General features: G+C 48.5%; 1 protein-coding gene across 17 annotated transcripts in view; it reads right to left on the bottom strand.

Moving 5' to 3' along the window:
* The window catches only part of NEDD4L (neural precursor cell expressed, developmentally down-regulated 4-like, E3 ubiquitin protein ligase), a 372,463-nt gene continuing 361,980 nt past the window's right edge, over positions 4,689-15,171 (bottom strand). For all 17 annotated transcript variants that reach the window (XM_021073866.1, XM_021073873.1, XM_021073871.1 and 14 more), the window contains 2 exons: positions 14,853-14,925; positions 4,689-9,553 (listed from right to left, as the gene is read on the bottom strand). In XM_021073866.1, the coding sequence (XP_020929525.1) occupies positions 9,451-9,553; positions 14,853-14,925 (176 nt within the window). In that variant the 3' untranslated portion in view covers positions 4,689-9,450. The remainder of the gene's footprint in view (positions 9,554-14,852; positions 14,926-15,171) is intronic.

Here is a 15,171-nt window from a genome sequence, read left to right on the forward strand (position 1 = left end):
CAGAGCTTCAAGGAAGAAGACATGGTTGATGACATCCAACACTGCACGATGGTGGGAGGAGGATGAAGACCAGGACGTGGGCGTTAGGTGTGACCTGGAGGTCTGTTCTCCTCTTGGCCAAGCGCCTGGATGGCCTTGAGCACCATGCAGGAGCACAAGGTCAAGTTGTGGACACAGTGACCAGCCCAGGGGTGCATCCAGAGCTGTGCTGGAGGCGGGCTAACTAGGGTGTAGGATGGCTGGGGCAGGAAGAGAAAGAAAGTGGGCACGTGTTGGAGGTTGATATGCCAGCTGTCCAGACTAATGGAGTTGTCTGAAGGCAGATTTAAGGGCTGGTGGCTTCCGTGTTCAATGTGTAGACCAAGAAGATGGTCCAAGGTCACTGGGGTCCTTAGGGTTCCTGGACCCCCAAGGCAGGTATGACCATTGCTCACTCCATGTCATCAGCAATGGGTATTTCCAAATGCTGTGGCTCTCTGGCCTCCACAGCTAATATTTGCCTCCTATTGATCCCTTCCCCAGCCTGTTACTTTTTAACTGGGGTCCGGGGTTCAAAGGCCTGACTTTTGTTTAAACACTCATTAGGATGGGGAGGGCATGTCCCCTGATAACCTGAAGTGATGAACAAGCAAGGATCTTCTAGGTCAACACAGACTGCAGAGAAGGCAAGAGGGGGTGGGCCGGGGGTGGTGGTGTTGGGGGGTGAGGCTGGGGGTCGGAGAGGCTGTGAGAAGATCCTACGGGCAAAGGAGAGAGCTGAATGCAAAGGAAAAGAATTCAAATCCCAAACCCGAACTTTCCGCCACAAACAATATGAAATATCTAAAATCTTTGATCAAACAGAAGCTATTTCAGATATATATTCTGCCACTGCATTAAAGAGTTCCTGGGGGTAGAAGATCCAGCCCTGGGTCCCCAGGCCCCTCTGGCCCTTCAGCTCTGTTGGACTAAGGGAGGTTGGTGTCCTGGGATCTGGCAACTGTGAGGCCCTCGCTTCTGAAGGTGGGCAGAGTCCTGTCCTGGGGCTGTGACCACAGAGACAGGGCTGCTCCCTGGGAGGGCCTGGGATGGTCCCTGAGAAAAGGCTGTCTTCCCAGGTGGGCATCTGTTATGCATGTGGGATTTTGTGACTTGAAGCAGGGCTCAGAAGCCCTCCTCCGCTCCATCTGCTGATACCTAAACACCTTTAATTTTAATCTTTATTCCTGTTGGTTTAAGCCAAGGTTCACCTTCAGAATCTGTTAAAGTAATGCTTCTAGGAGGGGTCATGCGTTTAGTGTGATCAGTCCCATACGTCTTAGTGTAGACGAGGGTCTGGGCTCTTCCTTCTGAGCAGAGACTGGGTGGAGGATGGACCAGAAGAGTGGTTGAGTGGAGGCTCCAAGCCAGACAATCTGGGTTCAGGTTTCCCCTCGGCAAGTCTCTTACCCTCCCTGTCTGCTTCCTCAGGTGTACATTAGGTGGTAATATCTACCTTATTAGACTGGCGCAGAGGTTTATGGTATGTAGTAATATTATCCTAAGCGAGTAAACTGAAGATTTTGGAAGCTTGGCAAATGGTGGCAAGGTCACTATCTGAAGGGAAAATTCATTCTGCAAAGAGATGCAAAGGCTGCTTGTTTGCAGACTCCTGTCCCTATATTCTGGGCATTGCTAGATATTTCCCAGCCTCTTGTGCAGTTAGGAAAGGCCACGTGACTGGTCGGGGCAAGGTGTGTGGGGACATCCTTTACCTGCTCCGGTCCTGGCCCTCCTGCTGCCTTGCACCAGCTCTCTCCCCGCCTCTGCCTGGAGGCAGAAGTGTCCAGTTCCCAGGGGAATGGCTTGAGTCTGTGTCCATGAGCAGCCCCTCACCTCCAGATGGTGACGCAGGCCCCAATTCCCACAACTAGCTTCTGTGCTCAGCCTTTTGGGGCCCCTACTCTGGTGAAGGGCTTTTCCTGCATCTTGAGGTAGAGGTGGGGAAACCCGTATAGGCTCTGGTCCCTATGGGTGAGACAAAACTTCCCAAGGATGTTTGCCAAAATTTATTCCCAGCTGGGATGATGTATTACTCGAGGTTGTTTTAGGCCGTCCTGGGGGTGCACCCAGCACCCATCTGTGCTCTGGCCCTTCCTTCCCACAGCACCCCCACCCACCCTGAGGGGATTAGGGAATGAGACCAGTTCCCCTGAAAACTTGGCTTTTCTGCCTGAAGTGGATGCTGAGGGGTCTGCCCCGCCCCTGGATTTAGCTATGACAGGGGTGGCATCAGGTCTGAGGGTAGCTGTCCCCCGCTGGGCCCTCAGTGCCCCTCCTGCCCTTATTTTTCTTCTGGGCTCAATGATGAGCAGCCCCTTTGCTGCAGACAAGCCCCTGAAGGGAGAGGATGGGGTGAGAGGTCGCACCAGCCTCATGGGGCAGAACAGGAAGCTGATCACCCCCCTCCATGGGGGGCTGTGTCATCCCGGTCTCTGCAGGGTTGCCCTGGCTGCTTTGAGGGCAAGTGAGGCCCAAACCTGGTCTTGCAGGCCAATAGCACTGGGCATGGTCGGAGTGGTCAAGGGCAAGAACTCGGGACTCACATGGCCAAGGCCCTTCTGGGTCAAACGTGCCGCACTTGTGTGATTAAAGCTGGATGAGCCCAGGGTGTGGAGCAGGGCAGATTCGGCCTTTAGCTGGTCTTTTCATTCTGATCAAGGCCAAGCAGGGCTGAAAACTGTTAACTTCCTAATCTGGGAGCTGTCTGTAAAACTCCCACAGTCCGATATGGCTTAGAAATCACTGGCTGCATAATTTCCCTTTAATCACAGCAGACTCGCCTTCCATATCACGTGATCATCTTCATGGCTTCGCCTCCGGCATCTTTCCTGCTCCCCATCCAAGCCAACTCGTCTCTGAGACAAGCTCCTCCTGCAGAGAGAAAAGGCTCCCCCAGGCAGTAGGGTGGGGTGAGGTGAGCAGAGGTTTGGGGAGGAAATGCCTTACCTTCCCTCCCACCATCAAGGCCCCAAGCCCCCCTCTCTGTGGCTCTGTGCCCTGTTCCTACAGGGAGCGATACCCTGAGGCTGCATAATTGAAGATGCCAGGTACCCATGGGCGCACTGAGAGGGCATCTCAAGTGGCAGGTTGGCCGCACACCAGGCCAAGGGTGGGAATGAAGTTAGAACAGGCAGCTCAGAGTTCAAGAAAAAGTCCAACAGGTGGACACAGAGGAGCCATGATCATCTGTGGGGCCTGCAGGTGAGGGGCCTGGGCTGGGCTGAAACACACAGTGGTCTCAGACCTCCTCCCTGAAGCACTGGTTGCTGGGGGACCCCAACCCAAGGCCTGGTGGAGAGATGCCCCTGTGCCCAGAGGCAGGAGGAGGCCTCCCACTGCTTTCCTGTCAAGTTCACCCTCATCATCTGTGACCTGCTCCCAGGACGGACTCTGGACTTGAAGGAAAAGGGAAGCCTGGGGACGCTGGCTGGGGAGGAAGGTGAGAGGTGACAGGCTGATTAGGCTAAGTTCCCCTTTCGGCAGGCTGGCCTGAGGTCAGCCCCAGGAAGGGAATCTTGGTTCTCATCAGTCCCACTGCGCGGTCCCCCAGCTTGGGACACGGTCTTGGAGTCTGCTCACGAGAGTCTGTATTCGTAGTGGATCTTGATAAAAGTCACCATCGATCTGTTTTCCTGTCCTTGCTTAGACTCCACAGCTCCAGATTCTCTGGCGACTCTTTTGAGAAGCGCTGTCTCCCAGATGAGGGAGCACAGAAGGGACAGGAAAGTGGCTTCTGCTCACTTACATCCAAGGACCTCTCTGGATGCGGTTTCCCATGGCCAACCCCAGGGATGAGAATTCCTGGATACCCACACTTGCCGTTGGCTTTTACTGGGGGGCTTTAGGGTTCAGATGTGCCTAGGTCACTCTGGGACTTCAGAGCAGGTTAAGGGCTTCCTAACTTAGCAACTGTGCAACTGATGTATGATGATTTATTCCTCTACTTCACGAATCTCATCATTTGTCTTTTTCTCTAAGAATGAACATATACACGTTCAGAGCGGCTTTATCCGCTGGCACCTCCCTTGTACGCTTCTGTAAGGCTGGAGGAGGCCACAGGAGCTCAGAAGCCTGTTAACATCTTTCCAGCAAAACACGTCGACTGCTAACTCAAAAAGACAAGGTGTAAGGAGCCAGGACAAAATCATGTCCTGCTTGGATGTTACCTTCTGGCAGGCCTTGAGGGGATGGGGTAAGGCCATTAAGAGGAGGCTTAGCAGTGCAGAAAAAAAGAAAAAATGTTGAGTCTATGCATTTTATCAGGGAATTGACATGAGATCTGGGTTTTGATAGCATCTTCCTTTTGAGACTCACCTTGGATTTCATTACCAAGTCTCATGGAATGGACATAAATTGAGGGTTGTTCGGATAAAAACTAGAGGTGAAATATGCCTTTCCAGGAATGGACTTTATATAACACTCGAGTAATCCATAAAGTCATTAATTCTCCAGTATAATAAGATGGATGGATAAGAATAGAGGTACATCCCATTAAGCTCAAGCCATGTGTTCTGGGCAGCCTTTAATGATATTTTCAAAGATGTGGAACTTTTAGAGAGATTAAGGAAATGAACATCCTCTATATAAATCTGCAGGCGTTTAACCCCCGAGCCAATTAAGAATGCATTCACGAAGAAGCTTTAAATCAGACAACCCGTAATACCTGATGTAGAAAAAGCTCCAGCTTCCATAATTCTTTATTAAATATTTGACAAGTTGCATCACTTCTTTACAAGACTTCATTTTGTCACATGACTCTTTTGCCATCAGGAACACAATCCACAATTTCTCTTTAGATCTCTCAAGAAAACCAAAAAGCAAAAAGGATTTGTTCTGCAACAAAACGTTTCCTGTATGTATCAAATTCAACCACGGTTTAAAGCTATTCTATTGTGAAAATGAGCATTTATCCATAGGTTGTCTTTAAAAACATTTCCAAGTAGATTGGTTTTTAATCACTGTATCAAATAGTTGGCTTTATAGTAGGAGGTGGGTTTATAATAAAAACTTACGAAACATTGAGAATCCATTTGGAATGCTTGAAACTCTCTTTCACCTCAAAAGTCACTGTTTTTTTCATGTTTCATTTGCTAATGGATGCTGAAAATGAAGAGATGACGTCACATTAGATCATCATCTCCCTGGGGGTTCTCTCGGGCTCCCAGGGTCAGAATTCTCAGGACACAGGTTGGAGAAAACTGTAGAAGGGACTAAACTCTGAAACCGGATTCCTCAAGAAAGGCGTAAAAATGCTATACAAATATATACAGATATATTTGGACAGCATATGTGTGTATTATATACATAGTAGTGGAGGAAGAACAAAGTTGTGCAAAGTTAACATGAAAGAAACCGTGACAATCTAGGTGAAATTTGTCTGCAGAAGAGGGGCAAACTGGTTTATATAGGAGCACAGATGTCTGTGGACACAGGGTTATGGTCACGAGAAGGCTTTTTGATGCACTGATATGGGTTGAGAACGCAGTACACAGAGGTCTGTCGCCAGTGTCATTGGAGTCTGTCGGGACCCCATACAAACACAAGAGCAACCAACAAAAAGACATGCATCTTAGACATGCGTTGCTGTGCATGTAACATCTTTAACGAGGGGGAGATGTCTGAGAGTTTTCTTGGAAAATTCCCCACCCACAGAAAGCTCTCTTTTTCTATAGAACATTATATAAGCCCCATTCTCATGCTACAGCTTGGTCTCCGACGCATTGAAAACACTCTGGGGTGGGTGTGGGTGGGGCATATGCAAATGTATATACACTGTTCATTAAGGCTTTGATAAATTAAAAAAAGTGGTCCAAAGTATATCACATTTTCTTCCCAGTTTTAAAATCTAAAGTACAAAGTGGAGTTTATAAGGATTAAAAAAAAAAATCTCAGACCTAAAATTTGGCAGTTTTGACATGACTTATCAGGATATACCCCAAAGTCTGAATGAAACAGAGGTAGTGCAGGACCTCCTGGGGGTCAGGAAGGGAGCAGGCCAGGCAGTTACCCTGCACAGCAGCACCCCCTACTGGCCAGGCAGAAGATGATACCAGAGTCAGCAGAGGTGCAGAGTCAGGCTGAGGAGAGAAGAGGCAAACGAGGAGAGCTAGCACAGCGTGGGTGGGGACTTGAGAACTGATTAACCTGGGCCCTCTCTACAGATTTTGAAATTTCAGAGATGAGATAAAAGACCTAGGCCAACACTAGAGTCAAGTGTGAAACAATTAGTTACTGTTAGAACAATGAATAATCTGCCGCATACGGACTTGCCTTGCAAAAGAGCCAATTTGGACTTGGCAAATTCAAACAGCCACGGAACATGCTGTCTATTTAACCACGTGAGACATCGAAAGTGGTTCAAATATTTTGCAAACCATTTCTCAGAATCTGTCACTGCATCCTTATGTGGGAGGAATAGCCATGTCAGGTTGCTTTATAAGCATCTGTCATTGGGCCTTAGGGAGTAGCTGATGTTAGCTACTGAAGGGCCTGGGTAAATAATGGGATGTGTTTAAGGAGAAAAGAAAAGAGCACTGAGACAAATGCCTCATCGTCTCTCGTTCTGGAGGCAGCAGCCAGAAAAGCAGCACACTCTCTGAGCCCAATCCCACTGCTGGGAGGACATCCCAGATTCATCTGTAGGCCGACAAGAGGCAGGAAGAGAAAACACCCAGGACTTTTATAGATGATTGCCATGACTGATGCTTCAAAGGCTTTCAATGTGCAATAGATAAATGCTGGACCTTCCTTTTTCACCTCAAGGTAAAATGGCCCACAACAACTCTCTTTTTCAGAGAGCTAAAGAAGCTAGATTCAGGTCATTCCGAAGAAAACAGAGGCTGTAGTGACCCTGGACGGCAGAGCATCGCTACTAGCACAACGAGATCAGGTGACCCCGCCCCCTGCCCAGGTCTGCTGGCCGCGTGGGCAGGGCCCACGGGACGAGTGTGCAGCCCGCTCTGCTCTGCGCTCTTTGCCCCCTGTGAGCATGTCATAAAGATGACGGAGCACGCTTGTCAGGATTGAGAGGAAACAAGATGTATCACTATTTTAGATTAAAAGTGAAACAGAGCATTGCTGAAAATTACGGACCCTTATTTGGATTAAAAACAAACAAAAAACCCCAAACAGGCTCTAAACCCAGTACTTTCGAGTTGTTACTGCAATCAGATATTAAGGGCTAGATGAACTGAACTGTCATGCACAATTACTGGCTTTCAAGTAATGCATGGGGGTATATTTTGAGAACGCTTATCCGTTCCTGGCCCAGGAAGTATCTTGGAATGGGTTTTCTTTCATATTTTCAATACTTTGCATTTAGCGAAAATGCAGTGATTTTCCTGAATACACCGATTATAAAATGACAGAAGAATCTTAGTTCTTAGACAAGAATCGCTAGATTTCTCTCCCTATAATTACAGACTCACTCTCAGAACCTACCCTGCGCTTCCAGGCTTTGGCATGAGTCTGGACTTGAGGGGCTGCAAGAAGGGGGAGGGTTGCCACGGAGACATGTGTTACACTGACTGAAGAGGAAGAAAATCCCACTGGTAGGTAAATGAGCCGTGTTTTTTTTTTCCCCCTAATTATTCAACACCCAGGTTTTCTGATGACTCCTGGATATCTTAAAATCACTATGAGAAGGGAGCAATCCTTAACTCTGGAGAAGTCCACCTTCTTTTACACACCTAGGCCTCTGGCCCCTTCAGACAACTCATTTGTGACCACAAACATTTGTGGCTTCCTGCAAGCCATCCAGAGTTGGGGAAATGAATGTCTAACACCAAAGATCCTTCTTACACCATAAACAGAGGCTGTGAAACCATGATTTTTCTGACTTACTTATGACTGGCAAGAGAGGAGAGGTCTAGTGTCCCCTGACTGCCACCAGGGGGGCCAGGACAACAGAGGTTAAAGGCGGCAGGGGTCCCGCACTGCCTCAGGCGTTCTCTCCAAACAGAGCAGAGTTCTGCACCGAGGGCCAAGAATCAAATCTGGGGGGCGGCCCCTTCCATCCTCGTGAGGATCTGACCAGTGGAACAGACCACATCGTCTCGCACTTTCTGTCCAGCCCACGACTGGCCCAGCTCGGGCAGCACACAGTATCGAAGCATGCAACGCGTCACAGGGAACAAAAGCCGGTTAGATTAAGTGTCTATTAAATTAATCTCTGTAGTGGAGTAGAAATCACACACAACGGGGGAGACAGGTTGGTAGGCTCAGCTTTACATCCAGGTTTTATACACAAGCAGCCAGATGCACAACTGACAGACATTGCACTGGAAAGGTGTGTGCAGGGCCAGCAAGGCATCGTCACATTTAATGTTTATGAGAAAAACAAAACCAAACCAGGTTTGACCTCCATGTAGTACATAAAGTGCCTTCAGAATCGGTGCAGTTAGAACAAAAATCGGTTATTTAGCTACCATTAGCGGACGCGTACAAACAGGAGGCTACACAGATCTGGCTTCCACAGGTTCAAATCACGTGGCGCCGAGTTTCATTCAAATGTCTCTACTACGAACAGCAAAGAGGGAAATAGGATAGGAGGACTGTACAGCGTCAGGGAGGGTTAAGTAATTTCTCTTACGAGAAAGGCTAGTCAACCCTGCCTCAAATGTGTCATAACACACACGTAATTACGTCTAAGGAATAATGGTGTGATTCCTTCCGGTCAACACAAAATTTGCCATGCTAGGTCACAATTCTCTCAGCCTGTAGCTATTACGCTAAATTTGTACAAAAAAAAAAAAAAAAAGGTAATATCCAGTTTGTTTTCATTCTGAGTACAGAAAAAACTGTCATGATGCCTAAAGGATATAGTTTAAGTTCTCTCAAAGTATTTGTCTGCAGAAGGTTTTGGGACAAAAGTCAGTCTTCCAATTCTAATAAAAGCGGGGAAGAGGAGTGTCCAAGTACTTTTAGAAAGAAAAACGTCATAGACATTAAACCTGGTATGAAATTCAAATACAAAAAAAAAAAAATATGCTCACTTTTTCCAAGTACATGAGACATCTTTAATTGTACTGAAATAAAATCTGCAAATCGGTCTAAATCATTTTAAGAAGTAAACATGAGTTGTAATACTATACCTGGAGAGTGATTAATTCCATTCGCTGTCATTATAAAGTATGTAAAATATTTATTAAGGGCTTGGCCTACAGAGGCACAACATAAATAGAATAAGTCCTCCTGAAATGTAATTAGTATACACATCAACCAGTTGGTAACTTGTGGTGGAAGATGCAGGAACGCGACCTGGGACTGGGTTCCCGTGTCAGAACGTGGGCAAGTCGCAGGCGAAGGCTCAGCTCCAGGAGCCCACGCCGCACACCGCTCTCTGCCACGGTCTCTGCAGAGTCTGTTAGGCAAATGCAAAAGTGCAAGCAGGACTTGCTCGAAGAACAACCACTCCGAGGCGAGGGGTGCCTAATCCACCCCCTCGAATCCTTGGGCATTTTCCACAGCCATGAGAAGCTTCTCTCGTAAATCCTCGAACGTTTCGTATGGAGGTAAGTCAAGGCGATTAAAGCTGTAAAAGGAACAAAAAGGTGTGGGTAAAAAAACCCATCATCAGTCCTCTTTAGTTACACTAAGACCAACGGGGCACTTGGTCTTCGAGCAAGAGGACATAAAAGTCTCATCCAGCAATTCTGATGATCAAAAATAAATGCCAGCGATGACCACACAGAATAGGCTCTATAACCTAGAGGGAGAGAAAAGAACACCCTAATAGTCGATGAAACCTCTCTATTACGACCAGAAATGGATGCTGGAAAACCCCGCTAGGAAGGGAGACAGGAGAGGCCAGGCAACTGACACACATCGAGGTTTCAAAACCCCTGCAACACAAAGAATTTCCGCAGCAGAATGAATCGAGGCTGTGTCCATTTCCATGTGTCCCTTACTCTGCACCATTTCGCCAAGCCCAGGGCCTTCCCACATAGCCTCTCGCTTGGTATCAGCACAGCCCCGCGGGGAGGGTGTTTCCTTGGTTCTGCAGATGCTGGGCCTGGAGCCCAGCGGAGGGTCAGTGTGTCCCGGGCCTCAGCCCTGAGCAGCACCGCAGATGCGAGATCAGAATGCAGGCTGCTTGTGCCTCTGGGACCCCACCGCTAAGCCATTCCCTAATCCAAGCCAGGCAAGTCATCAACACGTGGAGTGGAAAGCTGTGTTATTTAAAAAGCTCCTATGTACCCAGAGGCTATGGCAGGGAGGTTACAAGTCACCCTGGTGACTGAAGGTTCCAGACAAACGAGGCTTCTGCAAACAACAGATTGTTCTTGCCACAGGGCTGAGTTCAAATTCTTTTCTTTTTTTTTTTTTTTTGTCTTTTTTGCTATTTCTTGGGCCACTCCCACGGCATATGGCGGTTCCCAGGCTAGGGGTTGAATCGGAGCTGTAGCCACTGGCCTACGCCAGAGCCACAGCAACGCGGGATCCGAGCCGTGTCTGCAACCTACACCACAGCTCACGGCAACGCTGGATCGTTAACCCACTGAGCAAGGGCAGGGACCGAACCCGCAACCTCATGGTTCCTAGTCAGATTCGTTAACCACTGCGCCACGACGGGAACTCCTGAGTTCAAATTCTATCTCTGCCACCTGCCTGCTGTGTGACCTCAGGCAAGCGAGCTTACTCTCTGTCCCGCTGGTCTGTGAAATGGGGAGACTGCTCTCGGGGTGCTGGGAGGGTCGAATCATATAAAGGGGGCCTGGCACACAGCAAGTGCCCAAAGCCAGTGACCACCGCTGTCACTCACTGACGGTCCCTATGGGCATGAAGAACTAGAGTCCCAGTCACTGAACTGGTGCCGTGAAGGTGGGCTGTTGGCCTGTAGCTGTCACGACAGGGGTCACACAAGAGCCTTAGCTCATGATGCCTTAATAAGAGTGAACATTTGTGGAGCCTCTGCCCCGAGCCAGCACGGTTAGGTACTTTTCATCTATCACCTCAGTGAATCCTAGCAACCAGGCTTTAAGGTAGAGAAGGCCTCATCCCTATTTATAGACGAGGAATTTGAGCCACAGAGAGGTTAAGTGACTTGCCCAAGGTCACACAGGAAGCATGAGAGCCAAGATTCAGCCTCAGGCTGGCTCTAAAGCCCAGAGCTGCTTATGCTGCCTCAGGATTTAAAATGCTCCCTCCTCACACTGACACAGGTTTCCAAGCAGGTGCAGAAAAACTCGATGACGATCTACAGCAGTAAGAAACAGACACTGGCACTGCAACCTTTAACAACCCCTCTGTGCTTCAGAAGATGCACTGAGCTCTCAGATTTTATTTTATTTATTTTTTGTCTTTTTGCCTTTTCTAGGGCTGCTCCCTTGGCATATGGAGGTTCCCAGGCTAGGGATTGAACTGGAGCTGTAGCCACCGGCCTATGCCAGAGCCACAGCAACGCAGGATCCGAGCTGTGTCTGCGACCTATACCACAGCTCACGGCAACGCTGGATCCTTAACCTACTGAGCAAGGCCAGGGACTGAACCCGCAACCTCATGGTTCCTAGTCGGATTCATTAACCAGTGAGCCACAACAAGGAACTCCTGATCTCTCAGATTTTATAACTGTCACCAAACATCAAAAGATACAGCAGAGGTGCTCAGGTGCTCAGAAACCAGAAGTCTCAGAAACCCAGGAACCCTGAAAGAGTAAGTCTAAAAGAAGTTTTGCATTTTTGGTTTTTATCATGGTAAGGATCTCAAACATTATTTCACCAGTTATAGAGAGGATTCCACTTCTGCAGGCTACACTTAAAAGGGTCCTTCCCAGGAGGTCACTGTTGGTAGCTGGCGTCTTGATTCTAAGTTCGTAATTTCACAGTCCAGGGCCCGCAATCCCTGTGGGGTTTCAAGGACCTGTGGCCACTCTTTCCCTTTAAAAAACATCCATACTAGAGTCTGAAAAATGGCACAAATGATCTATCTACAAAACAGAAACCAACACAGATGTGGAGGGCAGACTTGTATTTGTCATGGGGGAGAGGGGAGAGAGGGGACGGATGGATGGACGGGGAGTTTGGGGTTGGTAGATGCAGACTGTTACATTTAGAACAGATCGGGGGGTGGGGTCCTGCTGTACAGCACAGGGAACTGTGTCGGGGTTCTGGGTTAGGACAAAAAAAAAGAATGGGTGGGTATGCGTGGCTGGATTCCTTTGATGCACAGTAGAAATTGAAGGAACATTGTAAATCAACTATACTTTGATAAAACATTTAACAAGGTCCACGCATTATTCAGGCTGGAGGAATACTGGAATAACGGAGAGAGAGGCGAACAGGGGAGTGTTAAGAACTGAGCTCTGGAATTATGTTAGCATCCTGTGCCTCAGTTTCCTCATCTGTAAGAAGCAGGTAATATCAAGGCCTACCTCTCAGAACTGCTGGGATGATGATATGAGTTAATACACATGAAGTACTTAGGACAATGCCTGGAACACAGTAAATGCTTAGTAAGTGTTCCCATTACTCCTGATGTCAGGAGGCAGGGGTCTGGCTCTGGGCCATCACCAACAAGCTGTGTGACCTCACTACCCTCAGTGGCTTTAGCTTTGTTGTGGGGAAGATGTGGGCGCTGAAGGAGATTATTTTTAAGAGGGTCTCTTATTAGTAAAGCGGAATTTTATATATCCAAGCAGTGACCTTTAAGAGAACAAAGCAATGAAGCCCTTTAACCTCAAGATACTCAACAGCTACAATCTGAGAGCCTCATGAAAAGTGAGGAAGAAGCAGCTCCACCAGTCCCGGCTCTCCTAGTAAATCAGGTTTTAATTTTGAAGCTTAACTGTGTACTTCATATTTCCATAAAACAGGGAAGAAATTAAACATACATATGGCTAGATTTTATTTAGCCACATATATGGCTGTTGCTGTGACGAAGCCAGCAAAGCTCCTGTTTTCTGCGTTACAGTCGGACCCAGGCTGGATGGAAGGAAAGCCACGCAGCAGAAATAACAGTGAATTGCAGCCTGCCAGCTGGTGTCACCTGGGTAGAAATACGCTCGCCTCTTCCAGTGGGGAAGGCACCATTAGGAAAATTCTCTGGTGGCTGTAATTCTGTGACATACATGGAAGAAGACAGGCTTTGGTCAGAGCCTGTGGGAGTGCTTTCCTCCAATGTCCTTCCTGAGGAAGAGCAGTGATTTCAAACCCCAGCAGACCTCACCAATCACCTGGGGAGCCCTGTAAACCCCACAGCCCAGGTCACACACCACACCAACTAGGTCAAAATCTTTGGAAGTGGGGCTCCGGTAACGGAATTTTTTTTTTTTTTTTTTTTTTTTTTTTTTTTAATGCTTTGTAGGTGGTTCTAACGTGTAGGTGGTTCCAACGTGCAGCCAAGATTGAGAACTTTTGAATTCAGGGTCTTATCTGGGCAGCACCATATGTTCGTGCTGGCTCAGCATGTGGACCCTGAAAAGAAGAAGCATTCCACAGCAAGATGTCTGTATAGAGGGTCACAGAGGGACGTGGGATGAATACTCAGTTACTTGGTTCATGTAGAAAAATCTGGAAAGTGAATCCTATCACCAAGGCAACAGCTTGACCGCAGTGGTCAGGGTGACCGCAGAGTCTAATCCTAGCAGACCTGAGTTCAAATCCTGTGATTTGGGTCTGTGAGCCACGTGCTCATGAGCAAGTCTCTCCCAGGAGCCCACAGGAATGCCGCTGCTAAGGTCAAGGGCCTGACCCACAGTGGATGCAGCTCTTAATCCTTTTTCTTATCACCAGACTGGGAGTCTGGGAGCTCCGAACCCATCCCGACAGCCCTAGGACTCGTCTCAGTTTCAGTGTGACTACCTTTCATATGAAGGCTCCAGAACCCAGAAAGCTACACTGGACTCTGAAACTGTTTGGAGCAAGAGCTCTAAATGGCCAAGACATCCTCCCTGAGAATCAAGGACAGACTGCCTGATGATCGGCCAGCATTAGCTGGAGTCACCTGTTCTCTGGTGCTGACGGCAGTGACCACATCCACGTCATTCAGAGTCATGTGAATGGTCCAGACAGGGGAAAAAACGTGCTTTCCGGTGAGGTGAGGCAATCAAACAGAAGCACAACACCTCTCCAGGCCTGTTTTCTACAAATGCCCTTTGGGGAGCCCTCTCTTCTGGCTGCGCTGGCCTGTTGTGGGCAGGGAGGCCACTGTGTGGTCAGAATGTGTCCCACAGGCCCCTGCCACCTGCCTCCTAAGAGCAGGAGAGCAAAGCCTGAGGGGGAAACCAGCCTGAGGGACACAGCACCCTGAATGGCAGGAGCTCCTGAGGTCCCCTCTGTGCTGGGTTTCACAGAACTCTCCCTCTACCCCGCAGCCTGGAGAACTCCTCAGCGCAGCTGTGCCAGCGCGTCTCCCTGGGCAGGGGTCCTTGGTCAGACCTGACACTCCTCGGGCCAATGACGCTACCAAATCCCACTGACTGATGGCTTCTGGCTGGCCATGGAAGGCCTTTAACCAACGTGGCTACAGGGAATTTATCCATAGCTCTGGACCAATTTAAGGTGGGAGGAAAAACCCAGTCTGTTGAGAGGCTGGGAGCTGTCATATCCACATGCGGATACACAGGGAAATTTCTGCTTCCCAGAATAACTGCGGAAGGATGGAGTTTGGGAGAGGAACTCCCCGCAGGAAGCAGGAAGGGTGGGTTTAAGCCTTCACATCTCCAACAGGACCCCCTTCAAATTTTGGTTTAATTTCATCAGCATCACTGACATTTCATACTCAAAATTCTGAATGGGCAGGGAACACAGCATTCTAGCCTCTAGCCCGGCAGTATACTCGCTAAATGTTTAAAATACTATTTGTTGACAACCAGGTGGTTTTCCGTCACTCACCATGTGTGAGCTCTGGGCAGTTTCTCAGGACTTCCCCATTGCTCTATTGTAAACAGCTGAGGACCATTGGAACCTAGATGAAAGAACAAAGAAAAATAGACGCTTAGAGGGCTCAAGGCAGAGGAACATGGTGAAGGAGGGGATAAAGGAAAGGGAGGGGCGGGGGGCCCGAGACCCCCTCTGAGGCTGTTTAACAACGGGGCAAGCAAGGGGTCTGCACAACCTCATGACACAGACTCTGTGCCACTGTCAGACTGGAATCGCGCCAAGCTGAACACAACAGACGTGACAACATATGGACATGCGGACATCTACAGCC

The sequence above is a fragment of the Sus scrofa genome, chromosome 1 (assembly GCF_000003025.6).
Source record: "Sus scrofa isolate TJ Tabasco breed Duroc chromosome 1, Sscrofa11.1, whole genome shotgun sequence".
Lineage (NCBI taxonomy): Eukaryota > Metazoa > Chordata > Mammalia > Artiodactyla > Suidae > Sus > Sus scrofa.